This window comes from Mobula hypostoma, chromosome 4 (assembly GCF_963921235.1).
Source record: "Mobula hypostoma chromosome 4, sMobHyp1.1, whole genome shotgun sequence".
NCBI classification, from domain to species: Eukaryota; Metazoa; Chordata; class Chondrichthyes; order Myliobatiformes; family Myliobatidae; genus Mobula; species Mobula hypostoma.
Genome location: NC_086100.1, coordinates 194,652,814 through 194,678,994, shown reverse-complemented (window position 1 = coordinate 194,678,994; position 26,181 = coordinate 194,652,814). Strand labels below are relative to the sequence as shown.

General features: G+C 44.2%; 1 protein-coding gene across 1 annotated transcript in view; it reads left to right on the top strand.

Annotated features, from left to right (window-relative positions):
* LOC134345849 (protein O-GlcNAcase-like) overlaps positions 1–26,181 on the top strand; it is a 104,822-nt gene that overhangs the window by 66,639 nt on the left and 12,002 nt on the right. Inside the window, 7 exon segments of the mRNA XM_063047152.1 lie at positions 36–619; positions 7,705–7,879; positions 11,690–11,746; positions 18,126–18,211; positions 20,145–20,249; positions 23,440–23,531; positions 25,750–25,942. Of these exon segments, the coding sequence (XP_062903222.1) occupies positions 36–619; positions 7,705–7,879; positions 11,690–11,746; positions 18,126–18,211; positions 20,145–20,249; positions 23,440–23,531; positions 25,750–25,942 (1,292 nt within the window).

Genomic DNA, 26,181 nt, shown 5'->3' with positions numbered 1-26,181 from the left:
TGGGGTTAACTTTTTCCTATTTGTTCTCCTCACAGGCAGACAGCTCCTAAAGGAAGAAAAGGAGGGAGGGCTGGTGATCCAACCTACTGACGAGGTTACTCTAAATGGAAAGGGTGAACCGGGCACCGGGGAGCCGGAAGCAGTAAACTCTGACCAACAGGGCACGCTGAAGGTGCCAGTGAAAGCGGAAGCTCACGAGGATTTGGAGGCAGGCAGCGGCAGCCAGCGCCCGGTGACGGACGTCGGCCGGGAGGTGGAGAGCAATGGTCCTGGAGTGGGCGGGTCTGAGACCCAGAGCACTCCGGAGGCTCCTGGGAAAACGGAGGTGGAATCGGCAGGGACCAGCCAGTCGACTGACAGACCCCCAGAGCCGGTGGGGCTCAGGAGCGGAGCGATGGAGGCGGCTGACGGGATCCAGGCTGTGAGTGGCTCTGGTCAGGTGAAGGGAGGGGGCTGCTGCTCACCCAGCCTGAGCCTGGATGACCTGCGGCTGATGGTAGATCTCTTTCACCTGCCATACGAACACGGCGAGGAGGCAGCGCGAAGGCTGCGTGAGTTCCAGTGGCTCAAGGCCAACACCGACTGCGTGAGTGCCAACACCAAGGTTGACAGCCAGAAGGTAAGAGGAAAGGATGCAGTGGGCTGGGGTGGTGCAGAGGTGGGCGAGAAGAAGGACATAGCAGAGCACTGGCTAGTACGTTGTCCTGCACAGAAAGTGGTCATCTCTTCAGAAAGAGTCTTGACGAAGGGTCTCGGCTGAAATGTCAACTGTTTATTCATTTTCATAGATGCTTCCTGACCTGCTGTGTTCCTCCAGCATTTTGTGTGTGTTGCAAAGGTCACCCCAGTCAGACTCTTTCTTCCGAGTTTTATGGATTTTGTTTGCGAAATTTTGTCCTGACGTTTGCTCGTGAATAATAATATATATTGATTGACTGAGTAACCATGTGGGATAGACTCTTCCGGCCCTTTGAGCCACACAGCCCAGCAGTCTCCCGATTTAATCTGAGCCTAATCATGGGACAACTTACAATGACCAATTAACCGGTACGCCTCTGGAATGTGGGAGGAAACCGGAGCACCCGGAGGAAACCCACACGGTCCCGGGGAGAATGTACAGGCAGCGGTGGGAATTGAACCCGGGTCGCCTGTACTGTAAAGTGTTGTGCTAACCACTATGCTACCGTGCTGCCCCTGAATGATGAGAATTATTAAATTATTATATATCTATTATGAACTTCTAGAAGGTACATGAGCCTCAGGACTTGCACCACCAGGTTCAAGAACAGTTACTACCCCTCAACCATCAAGCTCTTGAAGTAAAGGGGATAACTGCACTCATTTACTGAGATGTCCTCACAACCAATGACTCTTTAACTTGTTATTTCATGCTCTCATTATTTATTGCTATTGATTTATATTTGCATTTGCACAGTTCGTTGTCTTCTATGGTCTACTTGATCCTTCATTGATCCTGTTATCGTTACTATTCTATAAATTTGCTGAGTATGCCCACTGGAAAAAGAATCTCAGAGTTGTATGTGATAGCATATATGTACTCTGATTATAAAACTTACTTTGAAATTTGAACTTTGATGAATCTATCTCCACCTTCACAATAATTCATTTAGAAAAAAAAACATCAATTAATATCTAGCGAGGAGGTGTAAATTGAAGATGTCCAGATGTAGTTTTTTTTACATGGAGATTGGTGGCTGTATGGGATGCACCGCCACGGTGGTGGTAGGGGCAGATATATTAAGAGGGTGTAATTTTAAGGTGATTGGAGGAAAGTATAAGGGGGATGTCAGAGGTTGTTTATTGACACAGGGAGTGGTGGGTGCATGGAACACACTGCTGGGGTGATGGTAGAGGCTATTAGGGACATTTAAGAGGCTCTTAGATAGGCACATGGATAATAGAAAAATGGAAGAGAGAAAGGTGCTAGGGTTGGCTAAAAGGTCAGACAACACTATGGACACAAGGGCCTGTTCCATGTTCTATGTTCAGATCCCAGGTTTTTTGACTAAATATTTTAAATCGATCTCCTCTGGTTTCCACTCCTCAAGTAGCCCAAGCAGTGACTTACAGACCAGTTACTATACACCCTTTTCAGAATCAAATTTATTGTTATTGACTTGTATGTCATGAAATCTGCAGTAGTGCAAAGACTTAAAAGAAGTCGCAAAAATAAATAAATATTGCAAAATAAGAAGAATAAGAGTAGACTACGAAACCTATCAAATGATAGGTTTGATAGAGTGGATGCAGAGAGGATGTCTCCTATGGTGGGAGAATCTAAGACCAGAGGACACAGCCTCAGAATAGAGGGATGTCCTTTTGGAACAGAAATGAGAAAGATGGTGAATCTGTGAAATTTGTTGCCACAGGCATCTGTGGAGGCCAAGTCATTGGGTATATTTAAGGCAGAGGTTGATAAGATTCTTGATTAGTGAGGGCATGAAGGGTTACAGGGACAAGGTAGGAGGTTGGGGCTGAGAGGGAAATGAATCAGTCATGATGAAATGGCAGAGCAGACTTGATGGGCCAAATGGCCTAATTCTACTCATAAATCTTATAGTCCTATGGTCTTAAAAAAGGAAAAATGAGGTGGTGTCATCCTGTGTTTAGGCTAGGGTTAAATCGAAGGTTGCTGAGTAGCACGGCTCAAAGAGCCAGAAGGGCCTGTTGCATACTGTAACTCAATCAAATAAAAAATAAATAAATGTGACAAATAACTAATCACTTGGGTGACACTAGATCTAGAGGACATAGGTTAAAGGTGAAAGGTGAGATATTTAAGGGGAACCTGGGGGAGAACTTCTCTCTGAGGGTGTTGCTTGTGCAAGACGAGCTACAAGCAGAAGTGGTGGATGCGGGTTCGTTTTTAATGTTTATATGAAGTGTGGATAAGTACATGGATGGGATTTGGAAGGATATTGTCTGGGTCCAGGTAGAGGGGACCAAAGAAAACCTGGTAGCATGGACTAGATGGGCTGAAGGGCCTGTTTATGTGCTGTAGTCCTCAGTGATGAATGTCGCCTTCCTATGGCACTCAAATGGCTCTCTTCCTAGAAGTAGATCAGCTTCAAGTTCCTGGGTGTCAGCATCTCAGATGATCAACCCTGAGCCCAACACATTGATGCATTCATGAAGAAGGCACACCAGTAACTCTACTTCATTAGGACTTTGAGGAGATTTGGTATGTCACCAAAGGTTCTCACAAATTTCTAGATGTACAGTGAAGAGCATTCAGACTGGCTACATCACTGCATATAGAGACTGCAGTGCACAGGATAGCAAGAGGCTGCAGAGAGTTGTAAATTAAGCCAGTTCCATCACAGGGACAACCCTCCGCATTGTAGAGGACATCTCCAAAAGGCAGTGCCTCAAGAAGGCGGCATCCATCAGAAAAGACTTATCACCATCTGGGACATGCCCTCTTCTCATTACTGCCATAAGTGGGAAAGTACAGAAACCTGAAGACCCACATTTAACGATTCAGGAACTTTACATCCACTATAAGATTTCTGAATGGTCCATTATTCCTTTCTTTTGCAGTATTTATTTATTTTTTGTAATTTATAGATTTTAATGTCTGATTAGATTAATTTGACGTATGTATATTGAAACATCGGAACATACACTGAAATGAGTCTCTTACGTCAATGACCAACACAGTCTGATGATGTGCCGGAGGCAGCCCCAGGCATCGCCATGCCTCCGGTGCCAACATGGCATGCTAACCTGTATGTCTTTGGAATGTCAGAGGAAACCGGAGCACCTGGAAGAAACACACAAGGTGACGGGGAAGCATACATACTCCTTACCGACTACGACAGGAATTGAAGCCTGGTCACTAGCACTGTAATAGTGTTGCATTAACTGCTATGCTACTGTGCTGCTCTGTACTGTACCTTCGAACTGAACTGCTGCCACAAAACAACAGATTTCAGTGATATGTCGGTGATAATAAGCCTGATCAAATACTATTAAATATAAATTTGATAGTCAAATGTTCTCTTGGACCTTTGAGGAAGACCATAGGAGATAAGAGCAGAATTAGGGCTTTCAGCCAATTGAGTCTGAATTTCCTGAGACAGAGGGTGGAACTCATGCAACAGATCACTGTGGAGGCCAAATCATTAGGGTATATTTAAAGAGGAGGATGATATGTTCCTGATTAGAAAGGGCGTCAAAGGTTAGAATCAGAGTTAGAATTAGAATCAGAATCAGGTTTATTATCACTGGCATGTGATGTGAAATTTGTTAGCTTAGCAGCAGCAGTTCAATACAATACATAATCCCCTTGAATTTCCCACCCCTTACCTTAAAGCCGTGTCCTCTTGTATTGAGCAGTGGTGCCCTGGGGAAGAGGCGCTGGCTGTCCACTCTATCTATTCCTCTTAATATCTTGTATACCTCTATCATGTCTCCTCTCATCCCCCTTCTCTCCAGAGAGTAAAGCCCTATCTCCCTTAATCTCTGATCATAATGCATACTCTCTAAACAAGGCAGCATCCTGGTAAATCTCCTCTTGTACCCTTTCCAATGCTTCCACATCCTTCCTATAGTGGGGTGACCAGAACTGGACACAGTACTCCAAGTGTGGCCTAACCAGAGTTTTATAGAACTTCATCTTTACCCCGCGGCTCTTAAACTCTATCCCTTGACTTATGAAAGCTAACACTCCATAAGCTTTCTTAACTACCCTATCTACCTGTGAGGCAACTTTCAGGGATCTGTGGACATGTACCCCCAGATCCCTCTGCTCCTCCACACTTCCAAGTATGCTGCCATTTACTTTGTACTCTGCCTTGGAGTATGTCCTTCCAAAGTGTACCACCTCACACTTCTCCGTGTTGAACTCCATCTGCCACTTCTCAGCCCACTTCTGCATCTTATCAATGTCTCTCTGCAATCTTCGACAATCCTCTACACTATCCACAACACCACCAACCTTTATGTCGTCTGCAAACTTGCCAACCCACCCTTCTACCCCCACATCCAGGTTGTTAATAAAAATCACAAAAAGTAGAGGTCCCAGAACCGATCCTTGTGGGACACCACTAGTCACAACCCTCAATCCGAATGTGCTCCCTTCACCACGACCCTTTGCTTTCTGCAGGCAAGCCAATTCTGGATCCAGCTGGCCAAACTTCCCTGGATCCCATGCCTTCTGACTTTCTGAATAAGCCTACCGTGTGGAACCTTGTCAAATGCCTTACTAAAATCCAAGCAGATCACATCCACAACACTACCCTCATCTATATTCCTGGTCACCTCCTCAAAGAACTCTATCAGGCTTGTTAGACATGATCTGCCCTTCACAAAGCCATGCTGACTGTCCCTGATCAGACCATGATTCTCTGAATGCGCATAGATCCTATCTCTAAGAATCTTTTGCAGCAGCTTTCCCACCACAGACGTAAGGCTCACTGGTCTATAATTACCCGGACTATCCCTACTACCTTTTTTGAACAAGGGGACAACATTCCCTTCCCTCCAATCCTCCGGTACCATTCCCGTGGACAACGAGGACATAAAGATCATAGCTAGAGGCACAGGAATCTCTTCCCTCGCCTCATGGAGCAGCCTGGGGAATATTCTATCAGGCCCCGGGGATTTATACATCCTAATGTATTTTAACAACTCCAACACCTCCTCTCCCTTAATATCAGCATGCTCCAGAACATCAACCTCACTCATATTGTCCTCACCAACATCAAGTTCCCTCTCATTGGTGAATACCGATGAGAAGTATTCATTGAGGACCTCGCTCACTTCTACAGCCTCCAGGCACATCTTCCCATCTTTATCTCTAATCGGTCCTATCTTCACTCCTGTCATCATTTTGTTCTTCGCATAATTGAAGAATGCCTTGGGGTTTTCCTTTACCCTACTCACCAAGGCCTTCTCATGCCCCTTATTGCTCTCCTCAGCCCCTTCTTAAGCTCCTTTCTTGCTACCCTATATTCCTTAATAGACATATCTGATCCTTGCTTCCTAAACCTCATGTATGCTGCCTTCTTCCACCTGACTAGATTCTCCATCTCACTTGTCACCCATGATTCCTTCACCCTACCATTCTTTATCTTCCTCACCGGGATAAATTTATCCCTAACATCCTGCAAGAGATCCCTAAACATCAACCACATGTCCATAGTACATTTCCTTGCAAAAATATCATCCCAATTCCCTCCTGCAAGTTCTCGCCTTATAGCCTCATAATTTGCCCTTCTCCAATTAAAAATTTTCCTGTCCTCTCTGATTCTATCCTTTTCCATGATAATGGTAAATGCCAGGGAGCGATGGTCACTGTCCCCCAGATGCTCACCCACTGAGAGATCTGTGACCTGACCTGGTTCGTTACCTATTACTAGTTCTAGTATGGCATTCCCCCTGGTCGGCCTGTCCACATACCGTGACAGGAATCCGTCCTGGATACACTTAACAAATTCTGCACTGTCTAAACCCTTGGAACTAATCAGGTGCCAATCAATATTAGGAAAGTTAAAGTCACCCATGATAAAAACCCTGTTATTTTTGCACCTTTTCAAAATTTGCCTTCCAATCTGCTCTTCGGTATCTCTGCTGCTACCAGGGGGCCTATAGAATACTCCCAATAGAGTAATTAGAGGAAGGTTTTTTACTCAGAGAATGGTTGGTGCATGGAATGCACTGCCTGAGTTAGTGGTAGAGGCAGATACACTAGTGAAATTTAAGAGACTACTGGACAGGTATAAGGAGGAATTTAAGGTGGGGGTTACATGGGAGGCCGGGTTTAACGATCGGCACAACATTGTGGGCCGAAGGGACTGTACTGTTCTATGTTCTATATTCTATCTCATTGAAACCTATCGAATATCGAAAGGCCTAGATAAAGTGGATGTGGAGAGGATGTTTCCTTTAGTGGGACTGTCTAGAGGGCATGGTTTCAGACTAGAGGGACATCCATCTAGAACAGAGATGAGGAAAACTTTCTTTATCCAGATGGTAGTGAATCAGTGGAATTCCTTGTCACAGGCAGCTGTGGAGGCCAAGTCATTGGGCATAATTGAAGCAGAGGGTTCATAGGTTCTTGATTAATCAGGGCATCATAGGTTACATGGAGAGGACAGGAGAATGGGGTTGAGAGGTATAATAATGGTGGAATGGCGGAGCAGACTCAATGGGCTGAATGGCCTAAATCTGCTCCTATGTCTCATGGTCTTAAACAGTTACTTTCCCCAAGCAGTAAGCACCCAATAACCCACCTCTCCAAACCCCCAACCACCATTACTTTATCATTTGCTATCAGAATCGCCTTATATACAGACACTCCTGTGTCTAGCTTCACTTTATGGACATACAATGAATCTGTGTATATAGTGTATTTATTGTTTTTTATTAATATTGTGTTCTTTATCTTATTGTATTTTTTGTGCTGCATCAGATCTGGCGTAACATTTCATTCTTCTTTACAATTGTGTACTGGAAATGACATGGAACAATCTTGAATCTTGAATTTTGGAGAGTGGGAGGGTTGATTGTTGAAGAAGGGATGGCAATAGAGGGATGGATGGATTATTGAGCAGGAGGAATAACAGGGATTGGTTCGGATCTGGGAATCTGTGTTTGGTAGTGAGGTGGGTGATGTGGTAAATATTGTACATATGACATGCTATCCACTGTCCTGATCTGCCTCATCCCCATCCCCACCAGGCGGAGGAGTGGAGAGCACGCGCGCAAACATTCCAGCTCTGGTGTGATGGAATTGTCCAACTCTACCGGCAGTTCATGAGAAGCTCGAACAGGGCAATTGTCTACGACCTTTACCCTTACCTCTGGGACATCAGGAACACACTCCTCGTTGCCAAGGCTTTTGTGATGTGGCTGGGTGAGTGAACGGCTCCATTTATCACTGGTGAGGAGGGTTGGGCGCCAGGTATAGACTGCACACGAAGGGGAAAGTGAGGCAACATTCAGATTCAGATTTATTTATCACATATTCATGGAAATATGGTGAAGTGCAATATTTGTGTTAAGAACAAAGGAATGTGCTACGAGCAGCCTGCACATGTTGCCACACATTCTGGTACCAACACAGCATGCCCAGAATGCTCGGCAGAACAGAACACGAGGCATCAGTAAAACAAGCCCTTTGCTCCCTCCCACTTTTGTACGCACACGGCCAGGCCTCCCAATCTAACTCCATGCCAGGCTTCCAACTTCAACTCCATGCCAGGTCTCCCAATCTAACTCCATGCCAGGCTTCCAACTTCAACTCCAGGCCATGCCTCCAAATCTAACTCCAGGCTCAGGCCAGCAACAGCAGAACGGACTTTGAATTCCAGGCTTTGGCCATCGGGCTTTGATGTTTGGTATTGAGCCCCAGACTAGAGATCTCGAACTTCAGACTCGAACTCTGGGCTTGCCAACTGACCAGACCTCATAACAGCTTGTGCTCCTGCTCGCATGGACATCTGATCCTAGGACAAAACCAACCTAGGACAGTCCAATATCCATGGATGTCCTTCATCACATGTCCATGTGCTTGCCATCAAGCGCAGAGTGGTGGCCGTGACTTTGAATGTCCTTTGTCCCATGTCCATATCACTGGCCTTCCAGCACGGAGAAGAGGCCTGCCCTCTAACTCCCCACATCCCTGTCCCTAAACCTTAATTTGACCTCTAGTTCGCCCATATCCCTTTCCCTAAACCTTATTCTGAACTCTTACTTCCCCATATCCGTGTCCCTAAACCCTAATCATACCTCTAACTCCCCACATCTCTCTCTGTAAACCCTAATATGATGCCTAATTCCCCACATCCCTGTCCCCGAATCCTAACCTGACCCCTAACACCCCTCTCCGTCCCTAAGAGACATCCTACGACTTAAAAATCAACAAAGGCTGAGCCATGATCTCGACGAACATCGTAGCTTGGAGCCAGCTGGACCAGAAAAAAGGAAAAAAATGTTTGCCTTAGACCTGTACTGACCATCGGCACGGTGTCATTCAAAAGGTGTTGTGATTAAAGGTTAGACCATACCAGGTGTCACCTGTCTTGAATGTGTGTGGGCAATTAAACCCGAGGCTGAGGCACTGGGGCAGCAGTGCCTGGAATCTGTTGTCTGGCAGGGCTCCCTCCTGGATTGCCACAGCTCTGAAATCTCCTGTGTGGCAGAGCTCCCTCCTGGATCTCCTGCTGCTGCAAAAAAACAAAATTCATGACATATGTGAGTGATTATAAACCTGATTCTGATATGATTCTCTTTTGTGGACTGAAAGTGGATAGGGGGCAGGGAGAAGGGAATCCTGGTTGATAAAAGGGGAAGGGAGAGGGGAGAGAGCAGGGAACACCAGAGAGACATTCTGTAATGATCAGTAAACCAATTGTTTGGAATCAAATGACCTTGCCTGCTGTCTCAGGGCTGTGTGTGTCTGCACCTGAAATATCGAAATATACGGTGAAATGCATTATTTGCACTGAAAATGTGCTGGGGGATGCCCACATGTGTTGTCGTGCTCCGAGGCCAACATAGCCTGCCCACAACTCATTAACCCTAACCCGTGTGCCTTTGGAATGTGGGAAGGGATCGGAGCAGTCACATGGAGAACGTACAAACTCCTCACAGCCAACGGCTGGAATTGAACCTCGATCTCGCAGTTGGCATTGTAAAGTGTCATGCTAACCACCACACTACTGTGTAAGCACATATTTTACTTTTTCCAGTGATGCTGACCCAGTCAACACTGGATGAAAACAGGGAAAACGCTGAAAATATTATTCCCCTTCTTTCTCTCTGCCACTACCTGTAATGGAAAATGTTTCATGACCACTCTGAAGATTGAGTGACAGAAAGACATGGTTTTAGCCCAATCTCAGTGCAGAATCATTTCAAGATGGACTGCACCATCATCCCAACACTTTTCAAGGTGTGAGGTTGAGACTTGTTTTGCAAGGTCAGGCTCATGGTCGTGGTTATGAAAAGAATGGTGAGACACATCTCAAGAAATTTGATTTAACTCTGTTGGTGGGTAACCTTTTGGGCTCCAAAGGGGTGCTGGATCCTGATGTTTCTGTGAACGAAGGTTCTTTGGATGTCAAGAATGAGGCATAAAACTTGTTGCTTATGATAGCTGATTAAGCGTGACAAAAACGAAACAAAGAAAATGAAGCATGAGGAAGAGAGAAAGTGAAAGAGTGGCAGGGAAAGAGCAAAGAAGTAATTGTTGCAAGTATAGAATTGATGGCTTTGTGGCAAAGCTTGCAGACGATACAAAGATTGTTGAAGGGGCAGGTAGTTTTGAGGAAGTGGAGAGTCTACAGAAGGACTTGGACAGATTAGGAGAATGGTTGTATTTTTATATAATTACCTACAGTATTTATACACAATTGTTCAGTGAGTTTCCTAGTGGTTACAGTTCCTCTATATCTTTCTGGAAGTTTCTTGGTTCCAGCGGCGGGTATCACATGATTATAATGTGGGCTATGTTATTAGAGAAAGAAGGGGAATAATATTTTCAGAATAATATTATAAGAAGCAGCAGATGCAATATAGTGTGGGAAGTGTATGGTCATGCACCTTGGTAGAAGAAATTAAAGGGTTGACTATTTTCAAAATGGAGAGAAAATATAAAAACTAAGACACAAAGGGACTTGGGAGTCCTTGAGCAGGATTCCCTAAAGGTTAAATTGTAGGTTGAGTCTGTGGTGAGAAAGGCAAATGTGATGTTAGCATTCATTTCAAGAGGACTAGAATATAAAAGCAAGGATGTAATATTGAGACTGGTGAGGCCTCACTTAGAACATTTTGAGCAGTTTTGGGTCCCTTATGTTAGAAAGGATGTGCTGAAACTGGACAGGCTTCAAAGAAGCTTCACAAAAATGATTCTAGGATTAAACTGTTTGTCATATGAGGAGCATTTGATGGTTCTGGGTCTGTACTCACTGGAACTCAGAGGAACAAGGGGACATCTCATTGAAACCTATCAAATGTTGGAAAGGCCTCAATAGAGTGGATGTGGAGAGGATGTTTCCTATAGTAGGGTAGTCTAAGATCAGAGGAAGCAGCTTCAGAATATAGGGCGTCCATTTAGAATGGCGTTGAGGAGGAATGTCTTTAGCCAGAGAGTGGTGAATCTGTGGAATTTGTTACCACAGTCAGCTGTAGAGGCCAAATCTTTATGTATATTTAATGTAGAGGCTGATAGTTTCTTGATTGGTCGGGGCATGATGGATACGGGGCGAAGGCAAGAGATTGGTGCTGAGAGGAAAAATGGAACAGCCATGATGAAATTGCAGAGCAGACTCAATGGGCCAAATGGCCTAATTCTGCTCCTCTATCTTATGGTCTTATGCTTATACCAGTTTGCTAGTTCCATTAAATTTCCATCCATAGTGGATATTCCATTCAGATTTTGTTGTTTGAATTAGCCAATAACATAGCCCACATTCTAATCATGTGATACCCAGCGCTGGAACCAAGAAACTTCCAGAAAGATATAGAGGAACTGTAACCACTAGGAAACTCACTGAACAATTGTGTATAAATACTGTAGGTAATTATATAAAAATACAACCAAGCATAAGAAAGTTAAACTTCAAGGACACTAATAACTATAGTCTAATCAAACAGGCAAGCACACGGATGATAATTCTGCCAACTACAACAGCTCTCTGATCGTTAATTCTATTTCCCCTAGATGGCCGTATTGAGAAGAATACCTTCTCCTTTAACTCTTGGATGAACTGCTTCCAGTGTGAGTATTATTATGTTTTAATCATGTTGCGAACCATGAACAGATCTGTGATTGTTGGCCTCAAAACCATTCCTCTCAAAAGCTGAGGAAGCCCTGTGCCTGAGAAAATGCCTTTTTGTCGTTATCCTCTTCCTGACTGGCCTCCCAGGTTCTACTTAAAGTGATCCAGAGTTCAGAATCAGATTGTTAGTTTATTATGATTGACATATGTCATGAAATGAGTGCTGAAGAACGCTCTTGGCCCAATTTGTCGACTATCTATTTACTTCCATAGAATCAGAATCAGAATCAGGTTTATTATCACCAGCATGCATCGTGAAATTTGTTAACTTAGCAGCAGCAGTTCAATGCAATACATGATACAGAAGAAGAAGAAGAAAAATAAATTTAAAAAATCAATCAATCAATTACAGTATATGTATATTGAATAGATTAAAAATCGTGCAAAAACAGAAATAATATATATTAAAAAAGTGAGGCAGTGTTCACGAGTTCAATGACCATAGTTAGAAGCATAGAAGCATAGAAAACCTACAGCACAATACAGGCCCTTCAGCCCACAAAGTTGTGCCGAACATGCCCCTACCTTAGAAATTACTAGTCTTACCCATAGCCCTCTATTTTTCTAAGCTCCATGTACCTATCCAAAAGTCTCTTAAAAGACCCCATTGTATCCACCTCCACCACCGTTGCTGGCAGCCCATTCCACACACTCACCACGCTGCGTAAAGAAAAACAACTTTCCCCTGACATCTCCTCTGTACCTACTCCCAAGCACCTTAAACCTGTGCCCTCTTGTGGCAGCCATTTCAGCCCCGGGAAAAAGCCTCTGACTATCCACACGATCAATGCCTCTCATCATCTTGTACACCTCTATCAGGTCACCTCTCATCCTCCATCGCTCCAAGGAGAAAAGGCCGAGTTCACTCAACCTGTTTTCATAAGACATGCTCCCCAATCCAGGCAACATCCTTGTAAATCTGCTCTGCACCCTTTCTATGGTTTCCACATCCTTCCTGTAGTGAGGCGACCAGAACTGAGCACAGTAGTTCTTCCAGCATTTTGTGTGTGTTGCTTTGGATTTCCAGCATCTACAGAATCTCTTGTGTTTATGTCATGAAATTCATTGTTTTGTGACAGCACTACACAATAAAAATAACTACTATAGACATGAGAGGTTCTGCAGATGCTGGAAATCCAGAGCAACTCACACAAAATGCTGGAGGAACTCAACAGGTCAGGCAGCATCTATGGAGGGAAATAAAGAGCCAACGTTTCGGGCTGAGACCCTTTATTGGGACTGAGAAGGAAGGCGGAAAGAGCCAGAATAAGAAAGCAAGGGGTGGGGAAGGAAGGTGGTAGGTGATACCAGGTGAGTGGGAAGGTGGATGTGGGGGGAATGGAGAATGAAGTAAGAAGCTGGGAGGTGATAGGTGGAGGATGTAAAGGGCTGAAGAAGAAGGAATCTGATAGGTTACAGTGGGCCATGAGACTAAAGGACACCAGAGGGAGGTGATAGGCAGGTGAGGAGAAAGGAAGCCAAAATGGGGAATTAAAAAGGAGAGAAGGGGGAGGGGGGATAAATTACTAGAAGTTAGAGAAATCAATGTTCATGGTAACAGTTTGGAGGCTACCAGATAGAATATGATGTGTTGCTCCTCCAACCAGAGTGTGGTCTCATTGTGATTGTAGAAGAGACCATGGACCTACATTTAGGTTACTATAGGTGGTAACAAAAATAAATAAATTAGTGCAAAAGAGGAATCGCGAGGTGGTGGTCATGGACTGTTCAGAAATCTGATGGCAGAGGGGAAGAAGCTGTTCCCAAACACTTTAAGTGTGGGTTTTCAGGCTCCTGCACCTCCTCCCTGATGGCATGTTTCGGGTTGTCAGGGTCTTTACTGATGGATGTTGCCCTCTTGATGCACCACCTCTTGAAGATATCCTCGATAATGGGGGAAGGTTGTGACCATAATAGAGCTGGCTGAATTTACAACCCTCTGCAGCTTCTTGGAACCCTTTACATTGGAGCCTCTATACATCCTGCACACACATCCCCAGATCATCATGTTGACCGCCAGGTAATGGCTAGATATTTCTGCAGATGCTAGAAATCTTGGATCAACACATACAAAATGCAGGAGGAACTCTGCACGTCTGGCAGCATCTACGGAGGGGAATAAAGGAGTTGATGGTCCGAGCAAAGATCCTTCTTCAGGACTCCTGCTGCCTGACTTGTGGAGTTCCTCCAGCACTTTGTAAATGTTGCTCACTTAAATTCTCATACTCATTTGAAAATTCCTGCAATATTTCTCCTCTCCCTATAATCTTCTCCAAACCAAGAACCATCAAAGATCTCCCTGCTCATTCAATTCTGAACCCTTACCGATCCCTGGCTCCCATTGCTCACCCATTGGAAACTATACAGTCAGCTAGCAGGGATTCTAGGTATCCAATAACTATGATAACTAACAATACTAGATGAGCAATTAGTTATATTAATGAATACTTCCACAGCTGAGAAGGACAAGGAATAACTAACTTAACCTTCTACCAAAACAAACAGCCATAATGGAGGTGTATGTCCATGATACTGTGAATGCACACAGATTTTTTTCACTGGGATGGGGAATGAAGAACCAGAGGGCATATTTTTAAGGTGGTATTTTATTTATCTTTTTATTGAGATACAACGTAGAGAAGGTCTTTCTGGCCCTTCGAGCCAAGCAGTTAGTTATATTAATGAATACTTCCACAGCTGAGAAGGACAAAGAATAACTAACTTAAACTTCTACCAAAACAAACAGCCATAATGGAGGTGTGTAACCATGATACGGTGAATGCACACAGATTTTTTCACTGGGATGGGGAATTAAGAAGCAGAGGGCATATTTTTAAGGTAGTACAGTCGGCCCTTCTTATCCACGGGGGATTGGTTCCAGGACCCCCCGCGAATACCAAAAAACACGGATGCTCAAGTCCCTTACCAACATGTCTCAGTGTGGTGGACTTTAGGACCTGGCAGAGCTCTGGACCTTATTTAACCAGTCTTAGTGTGGTGGACTTTAGGTCCCGGCGGAGCTCAGGACCCGCTGCCCGCGGCACGGAAAACGAGCACGATTGAAAATAAAGTGGAAATAATAAAGCGATCGGAAAGAGGTGAAATGCCATCGGTCGTTGGAAAAGCGTTAGACTACAGTTGGTCAATGATCGGAACAATTTTAAAGGATAAAGTGAGAATAGTGGAGCATGTGAAAGGCCCTGCCCCGATGAAAGCTACAATTATTACTAAGCAACGCAGTGGTTTAATTATTGAAATACATACGTTTCTTAAGTGTTTTATATGCATAGAAAGGTAAAATATATACTATATACTAAGACAAACGTTTGACTAACTGACGCTAAATAATACCGGATGTACCTGTTCCGACTTATGTACAAATCTGACTTACAGACTGCCTGTACTTTAAATCATCTCTAGGTTACTTATAATACCTAATACAATGTAAATACTATGTAAAATAGTTGTTATACCATATTGTTTAGGGAATAATGACAAGGAAAAAAAAGTCTGTACATGCTTAAACAACGAGTGCTGGAGAGGGAACTTCCTGGTTTTCCCGATCAGCGGTTGGTTGAATCCGTGCATGCGGATCCCGCAGATAAGGAGGGCCGACTGTATTTTATTTATCTTTTTATTGAGATACAGCGCCTCTCTGGCCCTTCGAGCCAAGTCCCCCAATTTTGATGCTAGCCTAATCACGGGACAACTTAAAATGATCAATTAACCTTCCAACCAGTACGTCTTTGGACTGTGGGAGGAAACTGGAGCACCTGGAGGAAACCATGCGTTCATGGGGAATACGTACAAACTCCTTACAGGCAGCACAGGAAGTGAACCCAGTTCGCCTGTACTGTAAAGCATTGTGCTAACCACTATGCTACCATGCTGCCCAGTATAGATGGGTAGGTTTAATACCAAACTGAAGATCAACCTTTTTTACCCAGAGGATGGTTCATACATGGAATGAACAAAGTGATGTGATTAGATTAAATTAGCTTTATAATACATCAAAACATACAGTAAAATACGTCCTTTGTGCCAACCACCAACATAGTCCAAGGATTGTGCTGGGGGCAGCCCGCAAGTGTCATTAGGCTTATGGTGCCAACACAGCACGCCAGCAATTCATTAACCCTAACCTATACATCTTTAGAGTGTGGGAGGAAACCAATGTGGTCACTTGGAGAACGTTCAGACTCTTTACGGGAACTGAACCCTGATCATCCAGCACTGTAAAGTGTTACACTACTAACACCCAACAAGTTTGTTTTTATAAATTTATGTATCTATTTGCCTTCTATCTATTCCTCACCTTACACATGTGGCTTCATTTATTGGCTGGAAAGCACATCTGGATATCCTGTAGTTATGAAGGGTGGTGTATACACAAGTTCTAAAATCCAATGATCATGAAGTGTTGATGGTTAAACACGCTGCATATCAAAGTGGACTGTCTGTTATCACCACATGAGCCTTAGTGATAACAGGAACAGGATTATTATTTATTGATAATATCAGAATTGTTAGGATTATTTTCTCTCCTGCTGAGAGGAAAGGAACAAATAATAGCAGGGTTTTTACACAGCCATCAGCAGATTCCTGGAGCTCTTGTTAAAGGACATTGATGTGCTTGGGACTCTGTTCAACTGTGCCAGGAATCATCAGCTCCTTACGTCTGCTTCCCTTTTCAGTGAGATCACAGGTACCATCGGTCCCAATTTAATTATTTCACATCCTTTTATTCTTCTGCCAAACAGAAATGTATCATTAACCATGTTTACAATGAACTTGGTATCTATTACCATCTGTGGAAGTCTTCCAAATTATTCTACCTAGAAATAATTCCTTTATTTCATGCACAGTACAGGCCCTTCAGCCCATGATGTTGTGCTGACATTTTAACTTATTCTAAGATCAATCTAATCCTTTCTTCCCTCGCACATAGCCCTCCATTTTTCTATCATCCATGCACCTATCTAAGAGTTTCTTAAATATCCGTAATGTGTATGCCTCTATCACCACCCCTGACAGGGCACTCAATGCACTCACCACACTCTGTGTAAAAAAAAACCTCTGGCATCCCCCCAATACCTTCCTCCAATCACCTTAAAGTTATGCCCCCCTGTGTTAGCCATTTCTGTCTTGGGTAAAGGTCTCTCGTTATCTACTCAATCTATGCCTCTTATCATCTTGTATACCTAAAGGAAAAACCCTCACTCCAAAAGAAAAGTTCAAAGTCCAAAGTACACTTATTATTGAAGAATGTATACATTATACATCCTTGAGATTTGTCTCCTTACAGGCAGCCACAAAACGAAGAAACCCTAAAGAACCCATTAAAAAAATGACTGTCAAACGCTCAATGTGCAGAGAAAAAAAATCATGCAAACAATAAAAGCAAGCAGGTAGCATTCTGAACTGAAGCTCACAAAGAGAGTCTCCATAAACTACAGCCTCAAAGTGGCACAGAGCCAGTGAACTGAACTGGCCCTTCCCTTGCCTTGGGCCCCAACACCCTGACCCTTTCAATCTGGCCTGATGTTTAACTGGTCATCCAAACATCGGGTTCTGTCGCTTTGATATGCTCTGGGACCTGGACCATGCTACCTCGATTCGGCCTGACATTTAAATCGATCAAAGCTCAGGACCTTTCTTGCTCCGGCGACGGGCGTGCTGCTTTGCCTTGTCTTGCCATGGTTCTGTCACATCGAATCAAGTCCAAGTTCAAAGGGAAGTTACAGTTTATTATTTACGGTGATCATTTACCAGAAAAAGTGTGAATAAAAAAGTGTTTAGTTGTTTATTTTGTTTCATTGGCCACCAGCAAATAGTTGCTGAGTTCCACCAGGACCATCTTAAACCGGCAGAGTTTTAAACCATCTTAAAACTGTTACTCCTGTGAAAAACCCTTGCTTCAGTTCTTAGACTCTAACTCCTGGCCTCCAAACCCCTCAGCTTGCAGGAATAATTTCTCCCCATCTACCTTATTCTTTCTCCAAGTTCTAATTGAAATCGGTTACCACCGAGAGATCCTGCCTTTTGTGGCGAGGATCTCCTTTCCTCCTTTCCAGTCCTGTTGAAGGGTCTCGGCGTGAAATGTTGACTGTTTATTCCCCTGCATAGATGCTGCCTGACCTGCTGAGTTCCTCCAGAATTTTGTGCATGTTGAACAGTCTGTATTTTCTGGCTTTATTTCAGATTTATGACACCTGCAGTGTTTTGCTTTCCTGGTGTGATTTGTGACATCATTCATTTCAATAAAGCATGCAGACATCCTGCTAAAGTTAATCATGTTGTGAATTGTGTCCCTTCTAGGGTGCCGTACCAACAGTACTCCTGTTGTCTTAGGAACAGAGGGGGAGACTTGGATTTACAGAGGCGGGCTTGTGGGAGAGTTTCAGGTAATGCGCTTGCACATTAATGCAACATCACCCTCCTCTCTTCCTTTTCAATTGAATCTATTGCTCACAGCACGTAATTTTGTTCAAATCTAAGGATTTGTCAAAGAAAAGAACTTTACAGAATTAGATTTATTTTAAAGATTTAAAGATCTTAAATATTAACCTTATTTGTCACATGTGGTGCAGCATGGTAGTGTAGTGGTTAGCACAATGCCTTACAGTACAAGCAACCAGGTTCAACTCCCACCGTTGGCTGTAAGGAATTTGTATGTTCCCTCCATGACTGCATGGGTTTCCTCTGGGTGCTCCGGTTTCTTCCCACAGTCCGAAAATATACTGTTTGGTAGGTTAATTGGTCGTAGGTAAATTATCCCATAATTAGGGTCAGGTCACTGGTCTGAGTGCTACTGGTACCATGTAACCCAATACTACCTGTTACATGGTTGGGTGGTTGGCGACTAAACCGGCTCTCCCACCAGGCTTGCCTGGTGAGGAGGGTGGCTAGACACCCTGCAGAATGAAAAACAAGACCTGTCAAAGGGCGAATGAACCCTCTCATAGGGTCAACGGCCATCTAGCAAACACGTGCCGTGAAGCGTGGAAAGGACATCCCCTGCATCGAAGCTTGGTCTGGCCATTCACTGCCACAGAACTTCCCCCAGCCGTCTTGGACCCCACCATGCCACTGGAACTGGGAGGGGATATCAAGAGGGCGGGTCTGGACCTGTGCAACCCCTACTCACCTAAAATCCATTCACACACACGCTGTTCCTTTCTGAGGAGTGAGGTCAACCCCACTAACTGACTGAAAGGAACCGTCATCATCCTATAGGATGGATAGCCAGAGAGAGAGAGAGAGATCCCATGATTAGGCTAAGGCTAAATTGGAGATTGCTGGGCAGTGTGGCTTGAAGGGCTGGAGGGCCAATTCCGTGTGGTATCTCAATTTTAAAAAAGTTTAAAATGTACTTCCTGCCACTATCTGCAAGGAGTTTGTACGTTCTCCCCATGACCGTGTAGGTTTCATCATGGGACTGCGGTTTCCTCCAACATCCCAAAGATGTACAGGTTACTAGCACATTAGGGGGAACATTGGTTAGTAGGTTATTTGGTCACATGGGTACAAATTGGGCAGCGCAGGCTCACTGGGCCAGAAGGGCTAGTTACCGTGCTGTATCACTAAAAATAAAAATATACAGTTGTCAAGTCAAATCAGCACGGACTGTGCTGGGGGCAGCTCACGAGTGTCACTATGCCTTTGGCACCAGCATAGCATGCCCACAACTCACTCACCCTAAGCGTATTTTGGAATATGGGAGGAAACCGGAGCACCCGGAGGAAACCCACACGGACATGGGGAGAACGTACAAACTCCTTACAGACAGCGGCGGGAATTTAACCCCAATTTTATAGATGGTGCTCTAAAGTGTGGCAGTAACTACTGGATGACCATGCACTGACTTGGATGACACGAAATATGTTGCTTGGTGTAGCAGTACAGTGCATCCTTTTCCGAGAATCATCAGCTTATGAATTCCTGAGATCCTGAGAGTGATGCCGTCTGGAGCTTAGCTCCTGGTAGGGTCACCCATGGAGGTACGATCAAGGGGGAGATTTCACACAATGAGCAATCCGACCAAGACTTCAACGGTGGGGCTGGCAGAAGATGATGACACATTCCAAGGCAGTGAAGGGTCCCCAGTCATCTTGCTTTCCATGCCACTGGACCCTGACCCCTATCTTTCAAAGACCGTGTGATGGCTGCCTGTGCATCAGCCTCCCCACGTTAAACAAAGTCACACACAGTAACTCCTGAAGAGAACATTATACTTGACTCGAGAGACTGCACTACAGTGCAAAGACATCAAGTTACTCACCTTCCACTGTGTTGCTGGGTTCAGTTCTGTAATTATTGCTATTCCTTGTATTACAGATGATGCTTCCAATCACAAGCAGCAGTGAGCTCTTTAACCAGCCCCCTCCGGTCTTCCCCACGCTGAAAATGTACACCATCAGGCCCTTTGACCAGAAGGACAAGGTATTCAGATAAAAGCAGGGTTCACGAGGACCAAGGGAGATGGCTGCCGTGGTCCTGTCTCAGTTTGAATGATGCCCTGAATAATCATCAGATAAAGTTTCAACGTGCTCTGTGCATTTAATGGGCAGTGTATAAGGGGCACATTACTAAGCTCAGTGCTGAGGGAACTGTACTCTGTACCTAATCTGAGCTGTCCCTGTGTTGGGAGAATGTGAACAAGGACAAGTCAAAGTAAATTTATTATGAAAGTACATATACTGTATGTCACTATATATTACCCTGAGATATTTTTTCTACCATCAGGAAGAAGGTACAGGAGCATTAGGTTCCGTGCCACCAGGTTGAGGAACAGTTATTTCCCGACAGCCGTCAGCTTCCTGAACCAGCATGGATAATTCCACACACCTCAATTCTGAACTGACTCCACAACCTATGGATTCACATGAAAATTCATGTTTTCAGTATTATTATTTTTTTTAATTTGCAGAATACGTCTTCATTTGCACATTGGTTGTTTGCCAGTATTTGTTTTAAAATCAGAATCAGGTTTAATATCATTGGCATGATATTCGAATCCAGCTGGCTCCCCTGCACGCTTTCCATCCGTGCTGGGTTATGTGCTGGTGATCTGTTTGGAAACTCACCTGGCAGAAGGCCATGGCAAACCACTGCTGTAACTTGCCTCGTACGCGGTTCCCCACTACGTCAGCGAGACGTGGAGGGAAATCGTCCGCTAACCGGAGAAACTCCAGATGAAATGTACCTTTCCTTTTTCCTTTGGTGACATATCAGTTCTCCTCAAACTCCTAATGAAATATAGCCACTGTTGTGTCTTCTTTGTAATTAGATCAATGTGTTGGACCTAAGATAGACCTTTAGACATGTTGACACCCTTTCCACTGCTGAGCCCTCGGTAGTGACTGGTGTGTATTTCCTCGACTTCTGCTTCCTGAAGTCCACAGTCAATTCCTTAGTCTTACTGACGCTGAGTGCAAGGTTGCTATTGCAACACCACTCAGTCAGTCGATCTATCTTGCTCCTGTATGCCTCTTTGTCAACATCTGAAATTTTGCCACACAGTCATGAGTGTAGAGACAGTAGAGCAGTGGGATAAGCACTCATCCTTGAGGTGCAGCAGTGTGGATAGTCAGCGAAGAGGAGATGTTAGTTCCAATCCACACAGACTATGGTCTCCTGGTTAGGAAGTCGAGGATCCAGCTGCAGAGGGAGGTACAGAGACCCAGGTCTTGAGCTTGTTGAATAGAACTGAGAGTATGAATGTGTTTAGCACTGAGCTAGAATCAATGAACAGCAGCCATGTTTCTGTGAAGCAAAGTACACAGCAGTTCCTGATGTCCCTTTGGTACTGCAATCTTGCTCTGAGGTCGGCAATTTTATTTTCTGAAGACTGTACATTCACCAGCAAGATAGTAGGGAGGTGGGAGGTGGGGGGGGGTGGTATCTAAGTCCTCGGCCCTTCACTTGTACTTGTAGACTGGCTCAATTTCCACATTTCCATTTTCTTGAGGGGGAACTGCCCTTGCGATCTAAGTCTGCAGTCTGGGATCCGTCGATTTTGAAGATCAACAGTTTTTTTTAAACATCTTAATACAATGTTGCTTACTGAAGTACCCATGGTTGCATCTGTGGATTTCAGCAGTAGTCGTCCTAAATGGGAATATTTGATGATTCCCATCAGAGCTACACGCAAAGTGTTGCTACTTAACAGCGCCATCTTAGGTTATGTATAGTTTTCACAAATTCTACTGTATTTCTTTATTTTCCTATAAATGCCTGCAGGAAAGTGAATCTCAAGGTAGTATATGGTGATGTATATATACTTTGATAATTTATTTGCTTTGACTTTGATTTTGAATGTTGAATCATGTGTGTATATTTGGGATTTCCATTGAACTTCAAGTTACGTCATTTTATTCATGGGCAATCAGATCTGGAATTTCCTACCGAAACATTTCTACCTAAATAACTTCCTACCTGCCTCTCTCACTGTCCTCGTAAGACCTACCTCTCTTAAGTTTCCTTTGCGTGGATCTGCATCAGATGTTGCCTCACGACAGAAGCAGACAAGGCATTGGGTTGCGAGTGATGTTGGAAAAGCAATTCCCTTTACGTAAGGTTCAGAGTAAATTTATTATTGAAGTACATATATGCTAACATATTGTACCTTGAGATTCATTTTCTTGCAGGCATTCACAAGAAAATAAAGAAATACAATAAAATTTATGATAACCTATACATAGACAAAGACTGACAACCAACATGCAAAAGAAGACAAACTGTGCAAATAACAAAAAAAAAAATCCAGGGAAAGTGAGTTGTAAAGAGTCCTTGAAAGTGAGTCAGTAGGCTGTGGAATTAGTTCAGTGTTATGGAGAGTGAAGTTATCCACGCTGGTTTAGGAGCCTGATGGTTGAAGGGTAATACCTGTTCCTGAAGCTGGTGAGGTGGGACCGAAGGCTCCTGTTTGTTCGTCCCAATGGTAGTAGTGAGGAGAGGGCATGGCCTGGGTGGTAGGGTTTTAAAAATGGCACTGGTAGCATACAGTGACATTTTGCGCGCAGCTAACATCTCAGGTAAAGCCTTCCCTGCCATTGAGTACATCTACATTGAGCACTGTCACAGGAAAGCAGCATTTATCATTATGGACACCCACCACCTAGGCCATGCTCTCTTCTCACTGCTGTCTTCAGGAAGAAGATTCAGGAGCCTCATGACCCACACCATCATGTTCAGGAACAGTTACTACCCCTCAATCATCAGGCTCTTGAACCAGAGGGGATAACTTCACTCAACTTCACTTGCCCCATCATTGAAATGTTCTCATAACCAATGGACTTATTTTCAAGGACTGTTCATCTCATATTCTTGATATTGCTTATTTATTTCTTATTGTTACTTCTTCATTTATCTTTTATATTTGCACAGTTTGTTGACTTTTGCACACCAGCTGTAAGTCCATCCCATTGGGTGTGGTCTTTCATTGATTCTGCTGTGGTTCCTGTATTTACTGTGAATCCCCACAAGAAAATTAATCTCAGGGTTCTATACAGTGATTTTTTGATAACAAGTTTACTTTGAATTTTGAAAATACTGGATACACATCTTCTAAGCTGTTGCTGTAATTTGCCACCTGTAATTTGCTTTTGTTGTCTGTTCCCCCCTTTTGCAGAGGGTGTTGTACTCCATGTGCCTGGAGAGCTATGTCTGCAACGTGAAAGGGAAGGATGACACAAACTGCCACCCCGACCTGATTGGAGACAGGTAAGGAGCCTGGAGATCCCTCAGTGTGGGCACTGCTGTCACCTACTGGGCATGGCTTACATTGTACAAAGTCAAGTTGAGATTCTTGTCAGAAACACAAGAGATTCTGCAGATCTTTTTTTTTTGTTTGGATATACAGCACAACAACAGGCCCTTCTGGCCCAATGAGCCTGCACCACCCAATTCCATCCGTATGACAACCCTGAGCAATCACACACACAATGCTGGAGGAACTCAGCAGGTCAGGCAGCATCAATGGAGGGGAATAAACAGTCAACATTTCAGGTGAAGGCCCTTCATCAGGATTAGAAAGGAAGGAGGCAGAAAAAGGTGGGGAGAAGGGAAAGAGGACAAGCTGGTGGGTTATAGGTGAGACCAGCCGAGGGAGAAGGTGGGGTGGATGGGGGAGGGAGGATGAGATAAGAAGCTGGGAGGTGATAGGTGGAAAAAGTAAAGGACTGAAGAAAAGTGAATCTGATAGAAGAGGAAAGTGGACATGGGAGAAAGGGAAGAAGGAAAGGAACTAGAAGGAGGTGATGGGCAGGTGAAGAACAAAAGGGGTGAGAGTTCAAAGTTCAAGTTCAAAGTACATTTATTATTGAAGTATCACATTCAAAATGATGGAGGAACTCAGCAGGTCAGGCAGCATCAATGGGAATGAATAAACAGTTGTTTTGGGCCGAGACCCTTCAGGACTGCAAAAGAAGGGAAAAGACACCAGTGGGGGAAAGGGGAAGGAGAATAGCTAGAAGGTGAATATGTATACTCTATGCAACCATTAGGTTTGCCTCCTTACAGGCAGCCACTAAAAAAACTCAGAAGAGCCCATTAAAAAAAGGAAACTGTCAGACACCCAATGTGAAAAAAAAGGAACAAGTCGTGCAAACCATAAAAAGTAAGCAGATAACATTCAGAACTAAAGTTCACACAAGTGAGTTGGCACCCACGAAGCCAGTCACAGCTGACTCTGTTGCAGGCCACAGCCTCAGTTCAGTGGAGAGTGGAGTAAACCTCACTGAGCAGCAAGCTGAACACTGGCCTGTCCCTCACCTACGGCATCAACACCCTGACCTTATCGATCCGGCCCGGCGCTCAGCTCAGGCGGGCAATTTGGTTGGGATGGACGAGAACTTTATGAGAAGTTTGGATAAGAAATGGATGAGAGGAATATGGTCTAGGTGCAGGTCAATGGGACTAGCAGAAAACAGGCTAGATTTGTTGGAGGGCCTGCTTCTGTTCTGTAGTGCTCTATGGCTCTGCTGAGCTGGGCTAAAGGGCCATTTTCACTAGCTTACGACAGCTTCTTCCCTCAACCTTTGAGACTAATGAATACCCTGCCACCACCAAGGTCTCATCACCAGGACTGCGAACTGTTTACTGAGTCAGGTTTTAATGTTAAAACCACTATCTTTATTAGTATCTACTCATAATATAGTAACTCACCCAAGATAAACAAAAGTTAACTGTCTTAGGTGTATATATGTGTGTAAATATAGCTCCCAAACTATCGAGCTTGGGGGAACAAGGCTTAGAGTCTTGAGATGGTAAAGTAGGAAAGTTCAGTCATCCATGGAATAAACGATGGGAGAGAAAGGTAAAACGTAGAGAAAAGATAAGTACGAAGTATTCCACAGGTTCTATGTCAGGTAAACAAAGTAATATTCGCTGAAGATCTTGCCTGTAGAATCCGTCCACATACGAATTATCACCAAAAGTGACTTGTCACAGGAATATCGTCTTCGAGTGGTTACCGCACAACATACCCAGGCAGGGGTTAACACAAGTGGTCCCACAGAATATCCCCGAAATCCACTCCTAGGGATTTATATGAAGTGACAGCCACACATTTGTTGTTCACCATGTGCTGATGTTTAACCCAATCTTTTGGGCTTAAAAGAGTTCCAAACCTTCACAGTGACCAGCCGAAGTCCGGACAGCTGGTCTCTCCTCTCTCTCTCTCTACTGCGACTGAAGGTGTCTCTCTCTCTGTCTGTGTAAAAATCTGAAGCAAACTGCTTCACCCTGTGACTGACATCATAGGCCCGCCTCACTCAGGTGCTTAAAGTGACAGTCCACAGTAAACAAAATCTGTGGGTTTGTAACATATGTATATGTATTGTGGGTACACTGCGGTCCGTAGGAACATTATTTTGTTCGGTTGTATATACGTACATCAGGTAGGAATAAACTTGGACTTGAACTTGCTGCTTTCCTTTAGGTTCCTGGGCCACTTCCTGACATTGTGCCCGGATTACTGCTTTGTGCTGGAGGACGAGCATGGAGTTTGTGGCTGTGTGTGTGGAGCCTTGGAGGTCAAGGCATTCCTGAAGGGGACTGAGGCAGTGTGGCTTCCTGCCATGCAGGAGAAATACTCCAAACCTACAGCTCTCGAAAGCCTAACTCCGACTCAGGTGATGCCTTGGGACATCATAGTGGGGAGAGGTCCATTGCACACTTGGGGCCACTTGCCTGTGTTCCTATTGAAATGTCTGCATTTGTATCACACCTTTTATAAACTCCCATGTGTCCCCTTCATTCTTAAACAGCTATTGAAATATTTCAGATTTACGGTCAGAACAGTTTATTGTCATATGCAACAGGGTGCAATGAAATTCCTGATGAATGTATGAAATTTATTATAGGAAGCTCA